The following is a 17,360-nucleotide window of genomic DNA, read 5'->3' as shown; positions in this document are numbered from 1 at the left end:
TTCTAAAAGTGGATATATCAAAGATGAATGCTGATTGATTGCTATATTACCAAAATTACTACATTTTGTAAGTTTTCTCAACCTTTCGATAGAAAGGATTATCAGTAAAAGGGTGGATAATTTTGCTATCTTTAGTCTTACAGACGAATACATACATTTACCAGATGCATTCTAAATTCTTCTGCTTATTATTGGTTAAAGGAGAAGGAAAGGCTAATAAAGAGTTAATTTCAAGCTGCAGGCATACCTTCCGTTCTCTCAAAAGTGCCCTTAAGTCTCGCCATATTTCATCTGTTTAGATGATCAGAAGCCAAACAGGAAGAAAAAACGCTGAGCTGTGTAAAGAAAGTTCCCATAATGCCTTGCTCCTGCACCAAGAGCAAGACCCGTGTACATGCTCAGTTTGTAAGACTATGGGGCCCATTTACTTACTCACGAACGGGCCGAATGCGTCCGATTGCGTTTTTTTCGTAATGATCGGTATTTTGCGATTTTTTCGGAAAATTATCGCGACTTTTTCACAAAAAATACGAAAAAGTCGCAAAATGTTCGTTTTCCAATCGGAATTTTTCCAATTCGGTCGGAATTCGTGTCTTAGTAAATCAGCCCCTATGAGTCAGCTTTCTGCTGATTGGCTCAGATCCACATTCTTAAGGAAGGGGGAGTGAGTTCTTAGCATTCTTGAGGTAGGGGGAGCAGGAGAGGGGAGAAAGAGAAAGCTGTGTCCCTGGCACATGAATTACAGACACAAGAAATCTTTTGACAGAGAAGTCAGTGCAGCGTTCCTGTGAGTGCTTATGGCTGTATTTACCTAGACCTTTCTGATAAAGCTTACTTAGTTTTTACCTTTTTCTCCTTTAAGCTCTCATATTATTATCTGTTGTATCTTTCAGTGGTAAACTGCACCAAGGGTGGGGTTATGTGGATATAATACATCCACTCTGCCCACCTTCTTGAACAGTCCAGGGGTTGGTTGCATGCACAAGCCTTTTTTTTTTTTTGACAACACGCCACTGACTTCATTTCAGTTGATATATCAGATCTATTTAAATGGTGTTTCATAGTGAGACACAATGAGCTATATAAACCAAATGGCTTGTGCAGACTCACATGGAAGATAAAATGTCCAGGTTCTCAGCCCCATTAGTAATTATGCCATTAGTAGAAAAGGCCAACAGATTTCTAATCTAAGTCTTTCCCCTTTTGTTGCTTAAGTTTATGTGGGCTAGAACTGGATGCCCACATAAACACTAATGCCGTCCCACCTACTGGGACTTAAGATTTGGTGTTCTGTATGACTCTGGGTGTAACAAAAAGAGCTTTAGTACCAACTGATGAAAGCAGGAGTGGGGGGGGTGGGTGAGAGAGATTTTATTTTTCTTTAATGATGGTTTTCTGTGATGATTTAGGCCCCAGTATGTATGTGTGGTACAATCAAATAAATGATTTGGCAGTTTTCCTACGTTTGGGAGCAGCTGGGCTGCTGGGTTTTTATTCCCCTTTCACTGGATCAGTTTGTATAGTATTTAGGAAATGCTGAACTGATTTACAGTTTATCTTAGCATAATTTTTCTGTTTTGTTAGTCTTTTCTAAAGCTTTATTTAAAGGGGAAGTAAAGAAACACATGACTTCTTGTCGTCTTTTGTGTAAACATGTTCTTCAGTATCAGACTTCCTCTCCTTTAGGGCTCCTTCAGGGTTGGGGCACAAGTCTGTGCAGCTCTCCTTTCTCCCTCTCCCCCTCCCTTTTTTTGCTCCCCCCTCCCATAAGAATGTGTGATCTGAGCTACCAGTGGCTAGAGCTGAAGCAAAAAGCTATGGAGACCAAGCTAAAATGCCAGCTGCTATGTTAAGCTAACAGAGGGAGCTTCTAGGGCTGTTTACTCGGGTATAGTAAAGCTTTCTGCAGAATAAATATAGTGTTCTAGCTTACACTAATGTGACTAAACTGTTAGCAGTAAAATGCCAAAATGCCTTTCCTTCTCCTTTAAACACAAAGTAGAAAAGCAATGCAAATACATATTATGGAGTACAAATTGATAGGAAGGAATGGTAAATTGGTTATGTCAGATTCAGAAGAAAGTTGCATTCACATTTAGTTCAAATGTACTTGGCTGAATAAAGTGTGGTGGGGTACAATGCAGACATTTTTGAGTCAAAAGCTGTATGTAAGTTAATAACAGATCCTAGTGTTTTACATATTTTCCCATGGTTGCCAAACATTTTCATATTTTTGGGGGCAGCCCCTAGAGAGGTGAGTTTAATTAAGGGTAATGCTATTGCCACTGTTTCTCTTAACTCTTTAAGGGTTCGAGTAAAGTCACATGGCGGAGTAAGGCTCTGGATTTTGGAATTTGGCTAAGCACTTGATTAATAAAGTTGATTTGGAATTTCAAGTTGTATTAATCTATCCCTGGACAATATGAGATATTCATATGCTTAGGCTGTGGCCTTGTGCAAAGCCTTGAATTCAGGCCGGACATGATTTTTTTTCCATTTATCAAAGGATGCTTGAAAGGGTGATGGAATCATGGCCACTAGGCTCTTGAAGAATAAGTCATAGGCCCAAATAATACTTTCCAGGCCAATTGCAATACATTCTACCTGTAGGTGTTGAAATTGTTGGCAAAAGTTGGCCTTAGTTGCAGGTAAACAAAGCATTTGGGTAGTCTTTCAGGTTTGGCAGATTTGATTTGGTCATAGATTTTAAAGGTGCCCTCATGAGCTAGATCTGCTAGTACTTTGATGCTGTTTTAGTCTGACGTTCATATTTTAATTGTTCTAAAAGTGCTCTAAGTGGACAAGGATAGGTAGGGGTTCACTTTACATTGTGTAAGAGCTGTAGCCCACACTCTGTATATATCAGTTAAGACTGGATGATCAAAGTTGAAATCACGTTGCCTGTAGGGCCATGTTGGGGTTAGATGGGTCCGGGTTAAACCACCGTGAGAATAAGAATAGTTGAGAAGCTAATTATTACAGGTGGAGGTCAGGGGTAGTTTGGACCAGGTGGTAAGAAGTTTTTTCAGTAAACCTGTGACAGGCTAATGGTTGTCTGTGATATACTGAGTTGCATCTTGCTGTATAGGTGACCTAGGTGTCACATCATGCACAGTGACACTGTTTGAGACAAGTTAAGGACAATGTGCAGGGTCAATTTCCTTTTTTTTATTAATATCAAATACAGACTTTAAACAATCAATACAAAGTATGGTGGGGTGAATTTAGCTAACAAATATTGTTTGTTTGTTAATCTTTAAATGTTAATTTTACTGGCCAGTAATTTGTGTAAATAACTATGTATAATCTTTGCAACAGTTGTTGCAAAGAAAAAAACTGAGGCCTACTTTGTGCATTTGCCTCAGCTGTGCTGGAAGTTTGTTTTAAATAGTGCTGAAACAACTGCATATTGAAAGCTATGTTTGAAATGTGTGCATAAAAAACTTTTTTATATAGAACATTGCAATTGTTTGTACAAAGTCAAGTTTCATGAAGCACTTATTATTAATTATGCCATTAGTAGAATGAGCTCTCAGAGAAGCCACTTCCTAAAGGAAATAAGTAATAGAGAAATCCATTGTAGGGAGGAGATAATCCATAGAATAGGAAAGTTCTTTGAAGGTGCAGAAATCCAGAGGCAAAAGGTTTAAAAAAAATTCACCCAGAGGAGAAACAGATCCAACAGACAAAACCACTGTTTCCAGGAGGAGAGTGAAGAATGTGGTACATTCTTCAGGCCCGGATTTGTGGCAAGGCCATAAAGGCCCAGGCCTAGGGTGGCACATATTTATTGGCGGAATGCTGCCCCGATGCACCTCAATTTGCTCGTATATGGATCACTGGGAACAGGACATGCAGAAAACTTAAGAGCATCCTGTCACCAGTGCTCTGCTTGCGTGATCCTGAGGGGGGCAGGGAAAGATGACGCTAACAATCTTGCTGAAAGATAGTGGTGACCCTGATAAGATATCTGTAAAACCATCTTTTGTACTTACTATACTAACAAAGGGAACAGGGCACAAACATCAAACTAGGTATTTAAATGTAGAACTATATACAATAAAAGGAGAACTATACCCCCTAACTAGCACTGCCTTGACCCCTCTCACCTCTCCCTTATCGCTTAATCTCTAACTTTAAAGGACAAGGAAAGTCAAAATCTATTAAGCACACAATTAAATAGTACTACTATTGCTGTGTAAAAACACTATATTCCTGGGTTGCCTAATGAAAGATTTACAGAGATACACTGACTAAAAACTACATACTTGTGTTAGTGAACGGCGCCGCCATCTTTAACAAGGGATGCCCATTCCCTTTCCCTCACCGTCTCTACTGTGCATGCTCACAACTCCGGCTCACACACCAACTCTCCCCCGCTCTGATCCCCTCTCCGCTCCCTTTCCCCCCCGCACCTGCCGGCTGCGTTTTGCTCACAACTCCGGCTCACACAACAACTGCGCTCATATCAGGAGCGCACCAACTGCCCACAACTGAGCACATATCAGGAGCGCACCCCGGCTCACACACCAACTTGCCCACACAGTTGTGTGCTAACTGAAGATCTGGCCACAGTGTCTGTGCAGGAGCAATGCATTATGGGAATCTTCTCTACCCAGCCCAGCGTTTTTTCTTCCTGTTTGGCTTCTGATCATCTAAACACAAGAAATATGGGGAGACTTAAGGACACTATTGAGACAACTGTAGGTATGCCTGCATTTTGAGATTAACTCTTTATTAGCCTTTCCTTCTCCTTTTAAAGACTTTAAAGTCTTCGGGTCTCACCACCGACATGGACCCTGCTTGCACATGTGTAGTTTAAGCAGATTTCCACCAACTGCGCATGCACAAGCAGGGTTCGTATTGGCGGAGAGACCCGAAGACTGTGGGGAGAAGGTGCACCCTTGCCTTGTTACCCTAGTGATGTTAAATGTGGGTCAACAGACATTATTTACTCTCTCTGGGTTTGGTACAGGAGTTTAATCCATTTAATGAAGTTTTCCCCAGGTGGAATCTTTATTACACCCTCTCACAGGTAGGGCCATTCAACTGAGTCTAAGGATTTGTTAGGTTGTATTGTTAATATTTTTTTTTTTTTAATTATTATTAATGCTTCTCTTAGAAGTTAGGAATTCGGTGAGTTAAATATGTATGCCTGCAATCTATAGTACTTTTGTATTAGAAATATTTTTTTTTTCCTGCAGATTCATCAAGATGATTTCATTTTCCTTTTGTATCAGATGTTGGTGTATTTTTCTTCTGATAATCATTGCAGCCCTCTTCTCTGGGACTCATGGTATGCATTTGGTACTTTTAGATTCTGTTACTTTTATGCACATTGTAGGTGGTATCCTTTATTTAATAATTTAAATATTTGAATGAAATTGCAATTATGGAAAAATGTATACAGGTATGGGATCCCTTATCCTGAAACCCATTATCCAGAAAGCTCTGAATTACGGAAAGTCCGTCTCCCATAGACTCCTTTTTTAATCAAATAATTTAGAATTTTAAATCTGATTTCCTTTTTCTCTGAAATAATAAAACAGCACCTTGTTATTGATCCCAACTAAGATATAACTAATCCTTATTGGATGCAAAACAATCCTTTTGGGTTTAATTAATATTATATTGATTGTTTAGTAGACTTAAGGTATGGAGATCCAAATTACTGAAAGACCCCTTATCCGGAATACCCTTGGTCCCGAGAATTCTGGATAATGGGTCCTATACCTGTACTACAATTTAGTAAACATTTTTGCACATTTGCACCTGTGTCTGAAAGATATTTTGTGTGAAATGCATTGCTTGGTATAGCTAGAACTGGCAGGCCCGGATTTGTGGCAAGGCCACAAAGACCCATCCTAGGGCAGCAGAAATTTAGGGGCGGCATGCTGCCCTGGCGCACCGAAAAATTTTGCCCGCATACGGAGCAATGGGGAGAGGACGCGCCGAAACTTTAGCGCGTTTTCTCCCCAATGTTCCGTATGAGTTGTGATGCGAGTAGGGGGCTGTGCGTGTATGCGTGGTCGAGGTGGGCGGGCCGAGGGCCGGAATTTCTCTAGCATACAAAGTGGAGGGCCGTGAATTGAAGCCAGTTTTGACCACTTTTCCCCTTTTTTAAACCACACCCACTTCAAACCACACCCATGTTATCACAAGACCATGCCCACATTAATGGTGGTAGTGCAGCAAAAACCCAAATTAAGACACACCCTCAAATCCATTTGCCTCCTCCTCCCCTGTGGATAGCACAACAACCCCCAGCACGTAATTATACACCTTGGGAACCATTTAATTTCCAACTGTTAACTAATTCCCAGAACAAACCCATGCCAGGTTCACCTCCCACAGTGCCATACACTGCTTGCCCTTAGCTGCCTGTGTGTAGGCCATACTAAATGCAGGAGTGCTGCTGCCATGAGGCGAGTTGAGAAACTCTCCTCAGGCGGCAGCGCCTAGCAAGTTACCAGGGGTGGCAAAAAGCCACGGCAGCAATAACACTCTCTGCATTAGTAATGTGGCCTCGCTAGGCAAGGGGGCGGCTCTGACTAAATGTTATTACTGCGGCAAGCGAGCAAGGATAACTAGTGAGCCACCTTGCATGGCATTAGTTAGTAATTTGGCATTAGTCAATAATGGTGAGCATATTGTTAACTAAATGCCTAGGTGTTAATTAGGTATTTGTTCGGCCCAGTTCATACCAGAAGGAATATACTTAAAGCTCTTATTGTCAAATGACCTGCGTAGTGATTGTACATTCCCCTAGAAAAGCTCTTGTATTGCATCAAAGTCATATTTTACACTCTCCCCCTTACCTGTCTATTTAGTTTTTATCTCTGTATGCCCCTGCAGCATAGGTGCTAAATTTGTTTGTTCTATTATCTGACCAAATTGTTGTTGTTTTTTTTTTTTTGTTTTGGTTTTTTTTACTAGGTGACTGTGATTTTCCTCCTAGACTTCAGGATGCTGATCTGAAAACTACACAAAACAGCTTTACTATTGGTACTGTAGTGGAATATGTTTGCCGCCCTGGTTACCTAAAAATTCCTGGTAGGAATACCACAATCACTTGTTTAAGCAACTCTACATGGTCAACCCCTGATGTATTCTGTAAGCGTAAGTATTTTTACCCTGATTTTTATTAGATTAACCTTTTTGTTGCCACATTCCCTTCCATGCCATCACTGTATTTATTCTATAGAATGTTACATATTTACTTACTGCAAGCATATTACTCATAAACATATATTTAAAAAGATGAAGTACACTTTATTAGTAGCAATATTTGTTTATTCCATTCACTGGATTTAATATTTAAATTTAACCCTTTGCCTGATAAGGGCATATCTCTTACATGCTGACAAGAAAAAGCCCTGTAAGAATGTATGAATTACATTTGGCAGTTAGTAATTACTACTGGAGGAAATCTAGGAGCAGTGACCGCCCACTCAGCATTGTGCCGAAGGGGCTGTCAAATCAGTTCAGAGACATGATCCAAAAGTGCAAGCTCTAGGGTGATTTTCGAGAAATGTAATCAAAACCACTAACTTTAGAAGAGCTTTTCAAATTGTTCGTTTGGAGTAGAGTGACATATATTTAACCATTTTGGATTAGGGAGAATGTGTACAGTATATGGCCGTCTTTTCTGAAGTGAACTTACATTTTTGTGGCTTTACCGTACAAATACCCAAACTTCAGAAATGTGTTCATTTTGTAGTAGCTAAAATGAAAACAATGATTGTTTATATGAACTATTTTTATTCTGGCATCTCACAAAGCCTGTGGTTACCAATATCGGGACTGAGATGCCTTTTTGTGGGAAGATTTTTTTTTTTCTTTTGGGACTTTCCTATCTACAAGATTGTCTGCATTTACGTTACTGTTTACCTGGTATTTGGAGTATTTTGGTTCTTCCATAGTGCCTCCAATATTTCTAAACTGTTCAGTAGACCCTTGCAGTCTTTTTAGAAAATGTTATAACAACTGATAACATGAAATAGAAAGCAATATTTACCCATTTTGGATTTGGCAGAATGAGTTCTTTCCAAAAATGTATGGTTTCCTGCAGTAAAACCTTGAAATATAAATTATGCAGGTTTCTGGAACAGTGCTTTGGTAATTTGGTAGGGTTCTGCTGTTTGACCTATACGAGTCCGAAAACACAATAAATATTGGGTGTTGATGTGTTCAGTAGATACGGGACTTTTTCTATCTGTATCACAAAAATGTTTTTTTTTGTTTTTTTTTTAATTTATATGTATTTAGAAGCCTAGATTTTGTTAAAAAAAAAGAATTCTACACAAATTCCAATATATTTTGAGCCTTTGCTAATGGATAATGTCCTTGTTTTGAAGCAGTCTTTATTTTTTAAATTGGAAGGCGGGGGGTTGCTTTCCTGTACGCATGGTACATATTACTGTATATTTTCTTTTCTGCAGTGAGAAGTTGTGGGAATCCAGGAGATACTCTGAATGGAGAATTTCATGCAGAAGACTTTAATTTTGGCTCTGTAGTAAACTATACATGTAATGTAGGGTAAGTTTTATCAAAGTTTTATTTATGCAGTCCAGTACCAGCACAATTCTTCAGAAGGCATTATTTGATATAACTTAAAATATGCTGGTTTGGGATATGTTGCCTGGAAATCAATCCATAATTCTCACAGCACTATTGGTGCTAATCTGTGCAAACCAACAATTTTTCATTCATTTTTATTGACTGTTTTTTCATGTGATTAATGTAGATTTTAGCCATGGTGTAGCTAACTATATAAATTCTAGAATTTAAAAATGATTTTGCAAGGAACTCATGTCCGACATATATATTTAATGTATCTCTGAGCGCTGTGTGCCACAATAGGCAGAGTTGTGGACCCAATTTTTTTTACAGGGATATTTTAGGTGATTTAAAGTGGACCTGTTACCCAGACATAAAAAGCTGTATAATAAAAACCCTTTTCAAATTAAACATGAAACCCAAAATAATTTTTTTATTACCACATCCATACCCATTATACAGGCAATTAAAAATCCCAGCTGTCAATCATATATTGCTTTCCCCACCTCTATGCCTTAGGCATAGAGGTGGGGCAGACAGTTACTTTCACTTTCAATTCAGAACTTCTTAGATGTGGCTGCCCTCCTCACATTCCCCCTCCCTCCACACAATGTAATTGTGTAACCAGTGCATCTACATGGGCCTCAGGTCCCCCCATACTGGCACAGAAACAAGATTTTGGCAGGATGCAATGCCTGCTTTGAAAACAGTGTCCACAAAATGGCCCCTGCCTGCTTGCTGCAATTGTGAATTGCAAGGCTGAAGAAAATAAGATTAAAATAATTTATATAGTGTAAGTAAAGTTTATTTTGCTTGCCAAACACAATAGAAAACAATTTGAAATTATTTCTTAAGGTGACCGTTCCGCTTTAAGTGATCTTTCTTTAAGCCCAAACACCCGGCTCTAATGCAGTCCAATATTGAGCTAAATGTACATTGAAAGGCAAGTGCTTAAGTCGGCACTTGTCAGCCAATTGTGGCTTGAGAGCTTTTCACTATGCTTTTCTAGGTAAACTGACGAGCATTTGTTAGGCATTTTACATTGAAATCTATGATGGGCTGTTTCAGTTGGTTCAGTGTGTGGGCTTCTTAAAACAGGTTAATATAACATTACCCTTTAATCTCTACTTTTCTCCTCCGTTCCTTTTCTCTTTCTACATCTCTCCTCCTTACATACAGATTTCTTCCTTTATTTCACTTTATTTTTTATCCATCCCTTCCCTTTTCTCTTCTGCTTTTGTTTCCTCTGCAGTTTCTTTTACTGTCCATGCCTTCAGTTTCTTTAATGGTGCGTTGACACCTTCACAATATCACCCTCCCTATTTTAACATTATTGAAGACTGTGCTGATTAGTTTATTGTGACAACAGTTTCAATCTTCTTGTCCATCTCCAATGAGAGTTCTAGTTGAATTGCAGCGAGACCGTTGCTCACTAGCTGTTTATGGTACCTTGCAGAAAATGTAAAGTTAGGTAATACCTTTTATTGGCTAACTGAGTAAGTAAAACGTACAAGCTTTTTCCTTAAACGCCTTACTACCGTAGTATCCTGGTCAATCAAGATTTTATTCGCTCCTGAACACTGAAAATTACATTTGTGTTTGATAGCTCTATTAATTTGTATCAGTATAGTAAGATCCATAATTATGTACTTTAATAAAGTGTTAGTTTGGTAAAGTCATTTGACTGTGTATTATTAGTATTAAAGGGGCAGTTACCCTTAAAGTGATACTTTTTAAAATATGAAGCTACATAAAAAGTTATCTAGGGTCAGGTTAATCATTTTTTGCTGATAGGGCTGCTTTTGTAAGTAAGAAAAACTCAGAAAAGTCCAGTTGTTTTAGACTTAATTCTACTAGATACAGCAAAGAATGTTTTTTGCTTTCTGTTCAGCTTCTCTTTCCATTATGTAGTATGGTTCCTGAAGTCAATGAGTATTATAAGTACATTTTTATATATAAGTGGGATTTACTCTTCTATGATATTTTAAAAAAATTGAACTTTTCCTACTGCATTTTAGGTACAATATGATCTCAAAGTTTAATTATCGTATATGTCAAACTGATGGAACGTGGAGTAATGCTGTACCACAGTGTGAAGGTAAGGAAATAAGGAACAGGAAGAATCTTTATGAACAAGGATATACTGGGGGAAAAAAAACATGACCGGTCCATAAAAGTAACTTGTGCTGCACTGCAACACCATTTTTGCATTCCTAATTCAGAACTAAACTTACATGCACAGTACAATATCTTACTGTACTGGACGTACAAGAGTTTGTGTCTGAGGGAGGACGCCAAGGAAAGGTTAGTAAGGAGGAAGGGTTGGCACTGCATTCATTTTCCCCGGGCCAGTGGACTTTTTTCAAAAAATAAAGCAGGGTTTCCTTGTCCTTTAAGGTAAGGGGCAGATTTATCAAAAATCAAGTTGCTGTTCCTTGTGTATTCAAGAAAAAGTGCTGTGGAAAAATGTTAATGTGACTATTTTTTTCTATCTTCCGAATTGCTATTTTACATTTGTATTAGTGTTTATATTCATTAATTGCAGCTTCTGTCCCCTCAGACATGCATTTCTTAAATGCTTTCCTTTTTTCCATATTAACTTCTTTACTTCAGAATTAAGCCACAAAGGTTCTACATTTACTTCTTAAGGGAATAAACTGAGAACAGTAATGATTTAATATTTTAAATGACAACCATTTCTGCTCTGTGTTTTTAGCAGAAAACATAATGCCCCAATCTATGTTCTGCAGGACAGCCTTTAATGAGTTAAAATGTCCTTTTCTGAAATTCAGTCTTTGTTGCCCCAGTGTGAATTTGTTTTTTGTACTAAATATCAAATGAAATAACATTATGGTCACTATTACCCTGGGGTTTAACCACTCGCACATTTGCTATATGTTCTGGGTCATTAGAGATCACTAGATCCAGTACAGCATGGTTTCTCGTTGGCTCCTTAACAAGCTGTGACAAAAAGTTGTCATTCAACAAGTTTAAAACGTGTTACCATGTACTGTCCTGGCAGTACTGTTGCTCTAGTCAATATCAGGGTAATTAAAATCCCCCATTATTATTACGTGCCCCAAACTGACAGCCTTTTCTATTTGCAACAGGAGCTGAGCCTCCTCCTCCTCACTTATATTAGGGGGTCTATAGCATACCCCTACAATTAATTTGCTGAACTCTTTTACTATTTGTGAAAAGCTCAAACCATAAGGCTTCAGCTCCCTGTCATTATCAATACCACCAAGCAAGTCTCCTCCCCCATTTTCCTTTCCTGTGCCCGCTACCTCATCTAACCTGTCTACCACAGAATTACGTATTGCACCATCCCTTCCCATGCCTAATTTAAAATCTCCTCCAACTCTCTAGCCATTCTCTGCCAGGGATGGGCTGCACCTCGATGATGGTGCAGCTACCTTGATTGAAAAATCAGCTCAGTTCCCCAAAACCCAAAGCCCTCGTCTCTGCACCAATGTCTCAGAAATGCATTAATCTCCCTAAGTTCCCACTGCCTTCTTAACATTGCTCGTGGCACAGGTGAGAAAATTGCCTTGGAAGTCCTCGGCCTCAACATTTAACCTAGTCTTTTTAAATTGTTCTTGAGGACCTCCCCTCCCTCTTGTCATTGTTGCTCATGTGTACCAAGACCACCAGGTCTTCCCCAGCCCCTTCCAATAATCTACTTGTTCCACCACATGTACTAGGCAAGCAATATACAGCTCAGCATGTAGGGTCCTTTCGACAGATTACCTTATCCACCTTTCTTTTTTTACTAGCACTAATTCCTCCAACTTATTAAACTATTAAAGGTGCTGCCCCCAGGGTGCTCTGAAAGTCGGCCTTCCCCATACATGCCACTTCAGAGCTGTCCTCCACAGCATCTTCACTCAAGTTTGTTGGTTTGGACGATCTGTGGACCAGCCCCCCTACCCTTCCGTCTCCTTTCACTCTTGGCTGTCACAAACTTGTCTTCTTCATTAGGATCCATGGCCCTTTCTTCCCCCCTCACTACATTGACCCCTGCCACTGGTTGCTCCGTGAGCCTCTTATCCTCCCCCATGTTTGCAGATGCCCTCAGTGCTGCAAGTTCCCCCGTTAGAGTCTGCATCCCACCTGCATCTCTTACTAGTAAATGCTGCATGGAGCTGCTGCTCCAAAATCACATACACGCGACAAGATATACACTTAGTGACATGGGCAAACCCACTGGAACTCTTAACTACACTGGGTGCAATTCCTGGTATAATACCTTTTGGTTTTTAACATCTGCTAAACAGTTAATTCACATGCAACACTTAGATCACACGCAACACTCGCTTAGCATTTTATAGTACAAAATTGATCCAGGGACTAGTCTGATTGCCATCTTGGAGTTGTGAAGGAATTTTTTTTCCCATCTGTGCCACATTGGAGAGGCTTCGGAAGGGGGTTTTTGGCCTTTCTCTGGATCAGCTAGCAGTTAGGCAGGTTATATAGACATAAAAGGCTGGACTTGACATCTTTTTTTTCAACCTAACTTACTATGTTACAATTTTTTGAAAACTTGCTTATTGTCCTTTATTGTATGCAGAATTAGTACCCAAGTGTATCACATCACCATTGGTTGTTTTTTAAATAATGCAAGAAAACTTTAGAAAGGGTAAATTTTTCATTCCAGTGCAGAGTTTTTAAGGAAGGTTCTCTGAGAAGGAGCAACACACACTGATATTTGCTTGATAATAAACATTTGTGTAAACTAAAGGTAATTTCCCTAATCTTTTTATATCCTTCGGGTCAGTCTGTTAAAATAGCTTACTGCAGACCCTTGGCCAACACTCCTCTTTACTTTTTACTATTTAACTGAGTGCTGCACAGCTTTTTTTGCCTTCCCCAGGGAACCAAGGCTGGGCTGTGCACACGTGCAGCAGAGTAAAATCAGAACTTAGATGAAAACCACTGAAATAGTACCCCAGGCCAGTGATTTTTCAATGGATTGCTGGCTGGATCACTGTGGGGAGCCTAACAATTTGGTTTCCCCCTCAGTGATTAAGCCTTTTGTTCTCCCATAAATTCCTATATGATTTGAGAATATTGGTTTTAGATTTTTTTTTGAGTCTGACAGAATTAAGAAGCATTTTTGGCTTCCAAGCCTCATTTTCTGGCTATTCACTAGGTAGAGTTGTGTGTGTGATATTATTGTTATTTTTTTTTTTTTTTAAACAATACAAGGAGAAGATATGGCACTTAATTCTACAGTCCTGATATTCAACAAGTGAGAAAATTTAGGTTTACTGAAAATAGCTGTTAGTACAAAGTTGATCTCTGATATATGCCCCTGTGAAGCAAATTGGAAAGGCTTCAGGTGGGGTATTTTGTGTTCCTATGGATCAACTAGCCGTTAAGCATTTTTCATTTAGTACGTAAAAGGTTAAACTCTATGGACATGTTTTGTTTTTTCATCCTAAATTACTGTGTTGCGCTGTGTACCTTGTGTTTTATTGCATGAGCGCGCATTAAAGGAGAAGGAAAGGCTAAGTGCCCCAAGTGACTTTAAGCGCTTACCTTTTACCCCAGGCTGGTGCCCCTGTTGGGAAAAAAACGCACCAGCCCAGGGTAGCTGTAGCGAGCGCTTCCTCCTTCCATGTTCGCTCTGCCAGCAAATCCCAGGGCCGGCGCATGCTCAGTAGACTGAAAAGCTGACTTTTTTGTTAAAGTTCAGCTTTTCCCTCTACTGCGCAAGCGCGAACAGGAAGAGGAGATGCTCGCTGCAGGTACCCCGGGCTGGTGCGGTTTTCTCCAAACAGGGGCACCAGCCCATCATAAAAGGTAAGCACTAAAAGTCACTTGGGGGTGCCTAACATCTTGGCACCCCCAAGGACTTAGCCTTTTCTTCTGCTTTAAGGGGAACTAAAACCTCCATAACACTGTCTCATTGTGCACTCCAGTTCTCTACAAACTTTGACCAAAAACCATAACTACATGTGCAATACAATTCAGCGTTAAGAATGCTACGGATCATAAACTTAATTACAGATGCAGTAGCATTCACCAATTAGACTGCTGTTTACTAGAACATGGTAACATGGAGCCAGATTTACACAGAATAGGTGGGATTATTGGAGTGAATTACATTTAAAAGGAGAAGGAAAGGCATGTTGGCATTTTATTGCCAATAGATTACCCACAGTGCAAACTTGAACACTATATTCTGCAGAAAGCTTTAGCAACCCTAAAACACTCTCTGTTTGTTAAAGATAGCAGCTGCAATTTTAGCTTGGTCTCAGTAGCTTCCATGGTGCAGTTCTGGCTGCTGGTAGCTCAGATTACACAGCACAATTGGGAGGGGGAGAGAGGAGCAAACTGAGAAGACTTGTGCCATGCCCTGAAGGATTTTTCTATGAGCAGGAAGTATGACACAGAAGAACAGGTGTACACAAAAGTAGAAAATAAATCCTGTGTTTCTTTTGATAGAGGACTCAGTGCAGCTTTTCTGTAAGTGCTTATGGCTTACCTTCTCCTTTAAAGGTGGCCATGCACAGCCCAATAAAAACTGCTGACTCAGTACACTCTGCTTTTTGGCCCAAGTGAAATCAACAGGCCTGCCTAAATGATATCTTGCTAAAAATCTTCCAGATATTGATCAGGCAGGTTTGATTTTGCCATCGGATCAAGGCACAATAATGCAGTCCTTGTTTTTCAATTATGCCTGATTTTAACTACCTTCCTAAACAAGGAGATCTTAACATCTTTAGCTTTTGTCTTTTCACTAGTCTTTTCAATGGGCCAGTGCTCCATTCTGGAAAAAATAGCACTGGTCTCTCTCTCTCTCTTTTTTTTTTTTTTTTTTTTTTTTTTTTTTTAATACAACCCTCCTCAGTAAATTAACCTTTCTATTTCAATAAGAATACAACCTTAATATTGCTGGACTACATCTGCTAGAATTCTGTAGCCCTTCCTTGATAACATGCTGAGATTTGCAGTCCAACATTTTAGTATATAAGCAGTTAAGTATGGTTGAGTACAGGGCTTTGCAACAACGTATGCTTTGGGGCTCCTTCTTTGTGACCCCTGATTAACATACCAAGAAGCCCATGACATAATGTTCCCATCTGTCCCTGTTCCACGGGGACCCTGTGCAGACTCTCCAATCTCACGGCTTTGCTTCGCATTGAGAAGCGCACATCTCCTGGAGACTGTAATACAGCTTCTTAGGATGGCTTCTGTTTCCTCTTCCATTTGCATGGCCTATGTGCTCTCCCTTTTATCCCCACGTAATCTGTGTTTTGTTGTTTATCTGAAACTCCCATTGCTGTGCTGTAAAGTAGTGAAGAACCAGAACTGGAACACTGCCCGCACCCTGATCTAAAACAGGGCGCATCATAAATCTGAACACTTAACTTAGCAGTATTTTCAGTACGTTCTGGTTCTTCACTACTTTAGTGTTGACAGTGGGAATTTTTGAAATGTGGGGGGCAAGTTGCAAAAGGGATTAGTAAAGGGAGCAAAAGTAAAAGTAGCAAGTGGCATAGAAGATTGAAAATCATACAGGTGCAGGGGAGAATGAGGGAATGGGAGCAGTGAAAATAGGCTAGAGAGGAAAAGATTGTCAAAAAGTGATGACCGAATTAGAAATAATAAGAGGGGAGAAGCTATAAAAAGGCAGACAAACAGTTATTAAAAAAACCACAGGTTAGCAGCAAAGAGTTTAGAAAATATAGAGGTGGAAATGGGGCAGAGAAAGAGGGGATAGGAATAGAAAACAATTGTTTTGTTTACTGTCCATGCTACATTACTTTATGATATACTGTTAAAAAGAAAAAATGAGTAGGAGAAGGGAAAAATAGGAGAGAACTTGACATATGAATGAAAAGGGGATACACAAATCAGGAGAACACATAGACCAGAGAAGAGAGACAAATGGGTACAAGATAAGCAATATAAAAAAATGGAAGTGAGCAGATAAAGAACACAAATATAATAGAGAGGGCTGTAGAGAAAAAGAAAATCATAATAGGGAGCCCAAGAAATGCAGAAGGGAGCAGAGTGCAGCAATGTGAGTAATCACCAGAAAATGTGAGATGGGTAAATATGGAAATACAAGAGCAGAAACACTGGAAGAAGAAAAAAAATGACAGAAAGATGAAAGACACATGGAACAACAAAAAAGTATGTAAGTAAGGTGTTGAGCATTTTATTTACATCTGTAATATGGTTGTGGGCCTCTGCCACAGCACGTGTTGTATCTGCAAGTATTCTGCCTTGTGTTTGGTGGTATTATGCATTGAATTAACTCTGTATTTATCCTACTTTAATATATAATGTTTACAGATGTTCCGGGGGCATTTTAAATTAAATTGGTAATGCATTTGCCCCCAGCACATCTTAATCCTAATGTTCCACTGCCCCTAACTGTGTATAATGTTCTTGGAGTGCCAATGTCACTGCCTCTTTTTGTGTTTCTGTTGTTCTTGTATCCAGTGCCTTTGACTGAATAATGTGCTGGACATACTATTTCTCACTTAATGTGACGGGTAATGCTATATTTTTGCTCTCTGTATAATATGCTTTGGTATATATCTAAAGCCTATTTTAGCTGCTTTTAGACCTCAACCTGTGACTCCCAAGTTGGTGTTCAGCTAGAGCTCCCAACATACATCTAGGGCACACATGTCAAACACAAGGCCCGCGGGCCAAATCCGGCCCGCCAGGCCTTGCAATGTGGCCCGCACCGCGCTGTCATAGGTGACCGCGGTGACATAGGAGGCTTGTGATCTCGCCGGACAATCTATTATGCATGCGCAGTACCGCCGCTCCCTATACGC

At 39.7% G+C, this 17,360-nt stretch overlaps 1 protein-coding gene across 2 annotated transcripts in view; it reads left to right on the top strand.

The window, feature by feature from the left end:
* Window positions 1-17,360, top strand: part of c4bpa (complement component 4 binding protein, alpha) — a 45,656-nt gene that overhangs the window by 4,540 nt on the left and 23,756 nt on the right. For both annotated transcript variants that reach the window (XM_012964062.3, NM_001044455.1), the window contains 4 exon segments: window positions 5,205-5,296; window positions 6,937-7,119; window positions 8,442-8,538; window positions 10,578-10,657. In XM_012964062.3, coding sequence (XP_012819516.1) covers window positions 5,215-5,296; window positions 6,937-7,119; window positions 8,442-8,538; window positions 10,578-10,657 — 442 coding nt within the window. In that variant the 5' untranslated portion in view covers window positions 5,205-5,214.

This window comes from Xenopus tropicalis, chromosome 2 (genome assembly GCF_000004195.4).
Source record: "Xenopus tropicalis strain Nigerian chromosome 2, UCB_Xtro_10.0, whole genome shotgun sequence".
Taxonomy (NCBI): domain Eukaryota; kingdom Metazoa; phylum Chordata; class Amphibia; order Anura; family Pipidae; genus Xenopus; species Xenopus tropicalis.
This window is presented reverse-complemented; position numbering and strand designations above follow the sequence as displayed.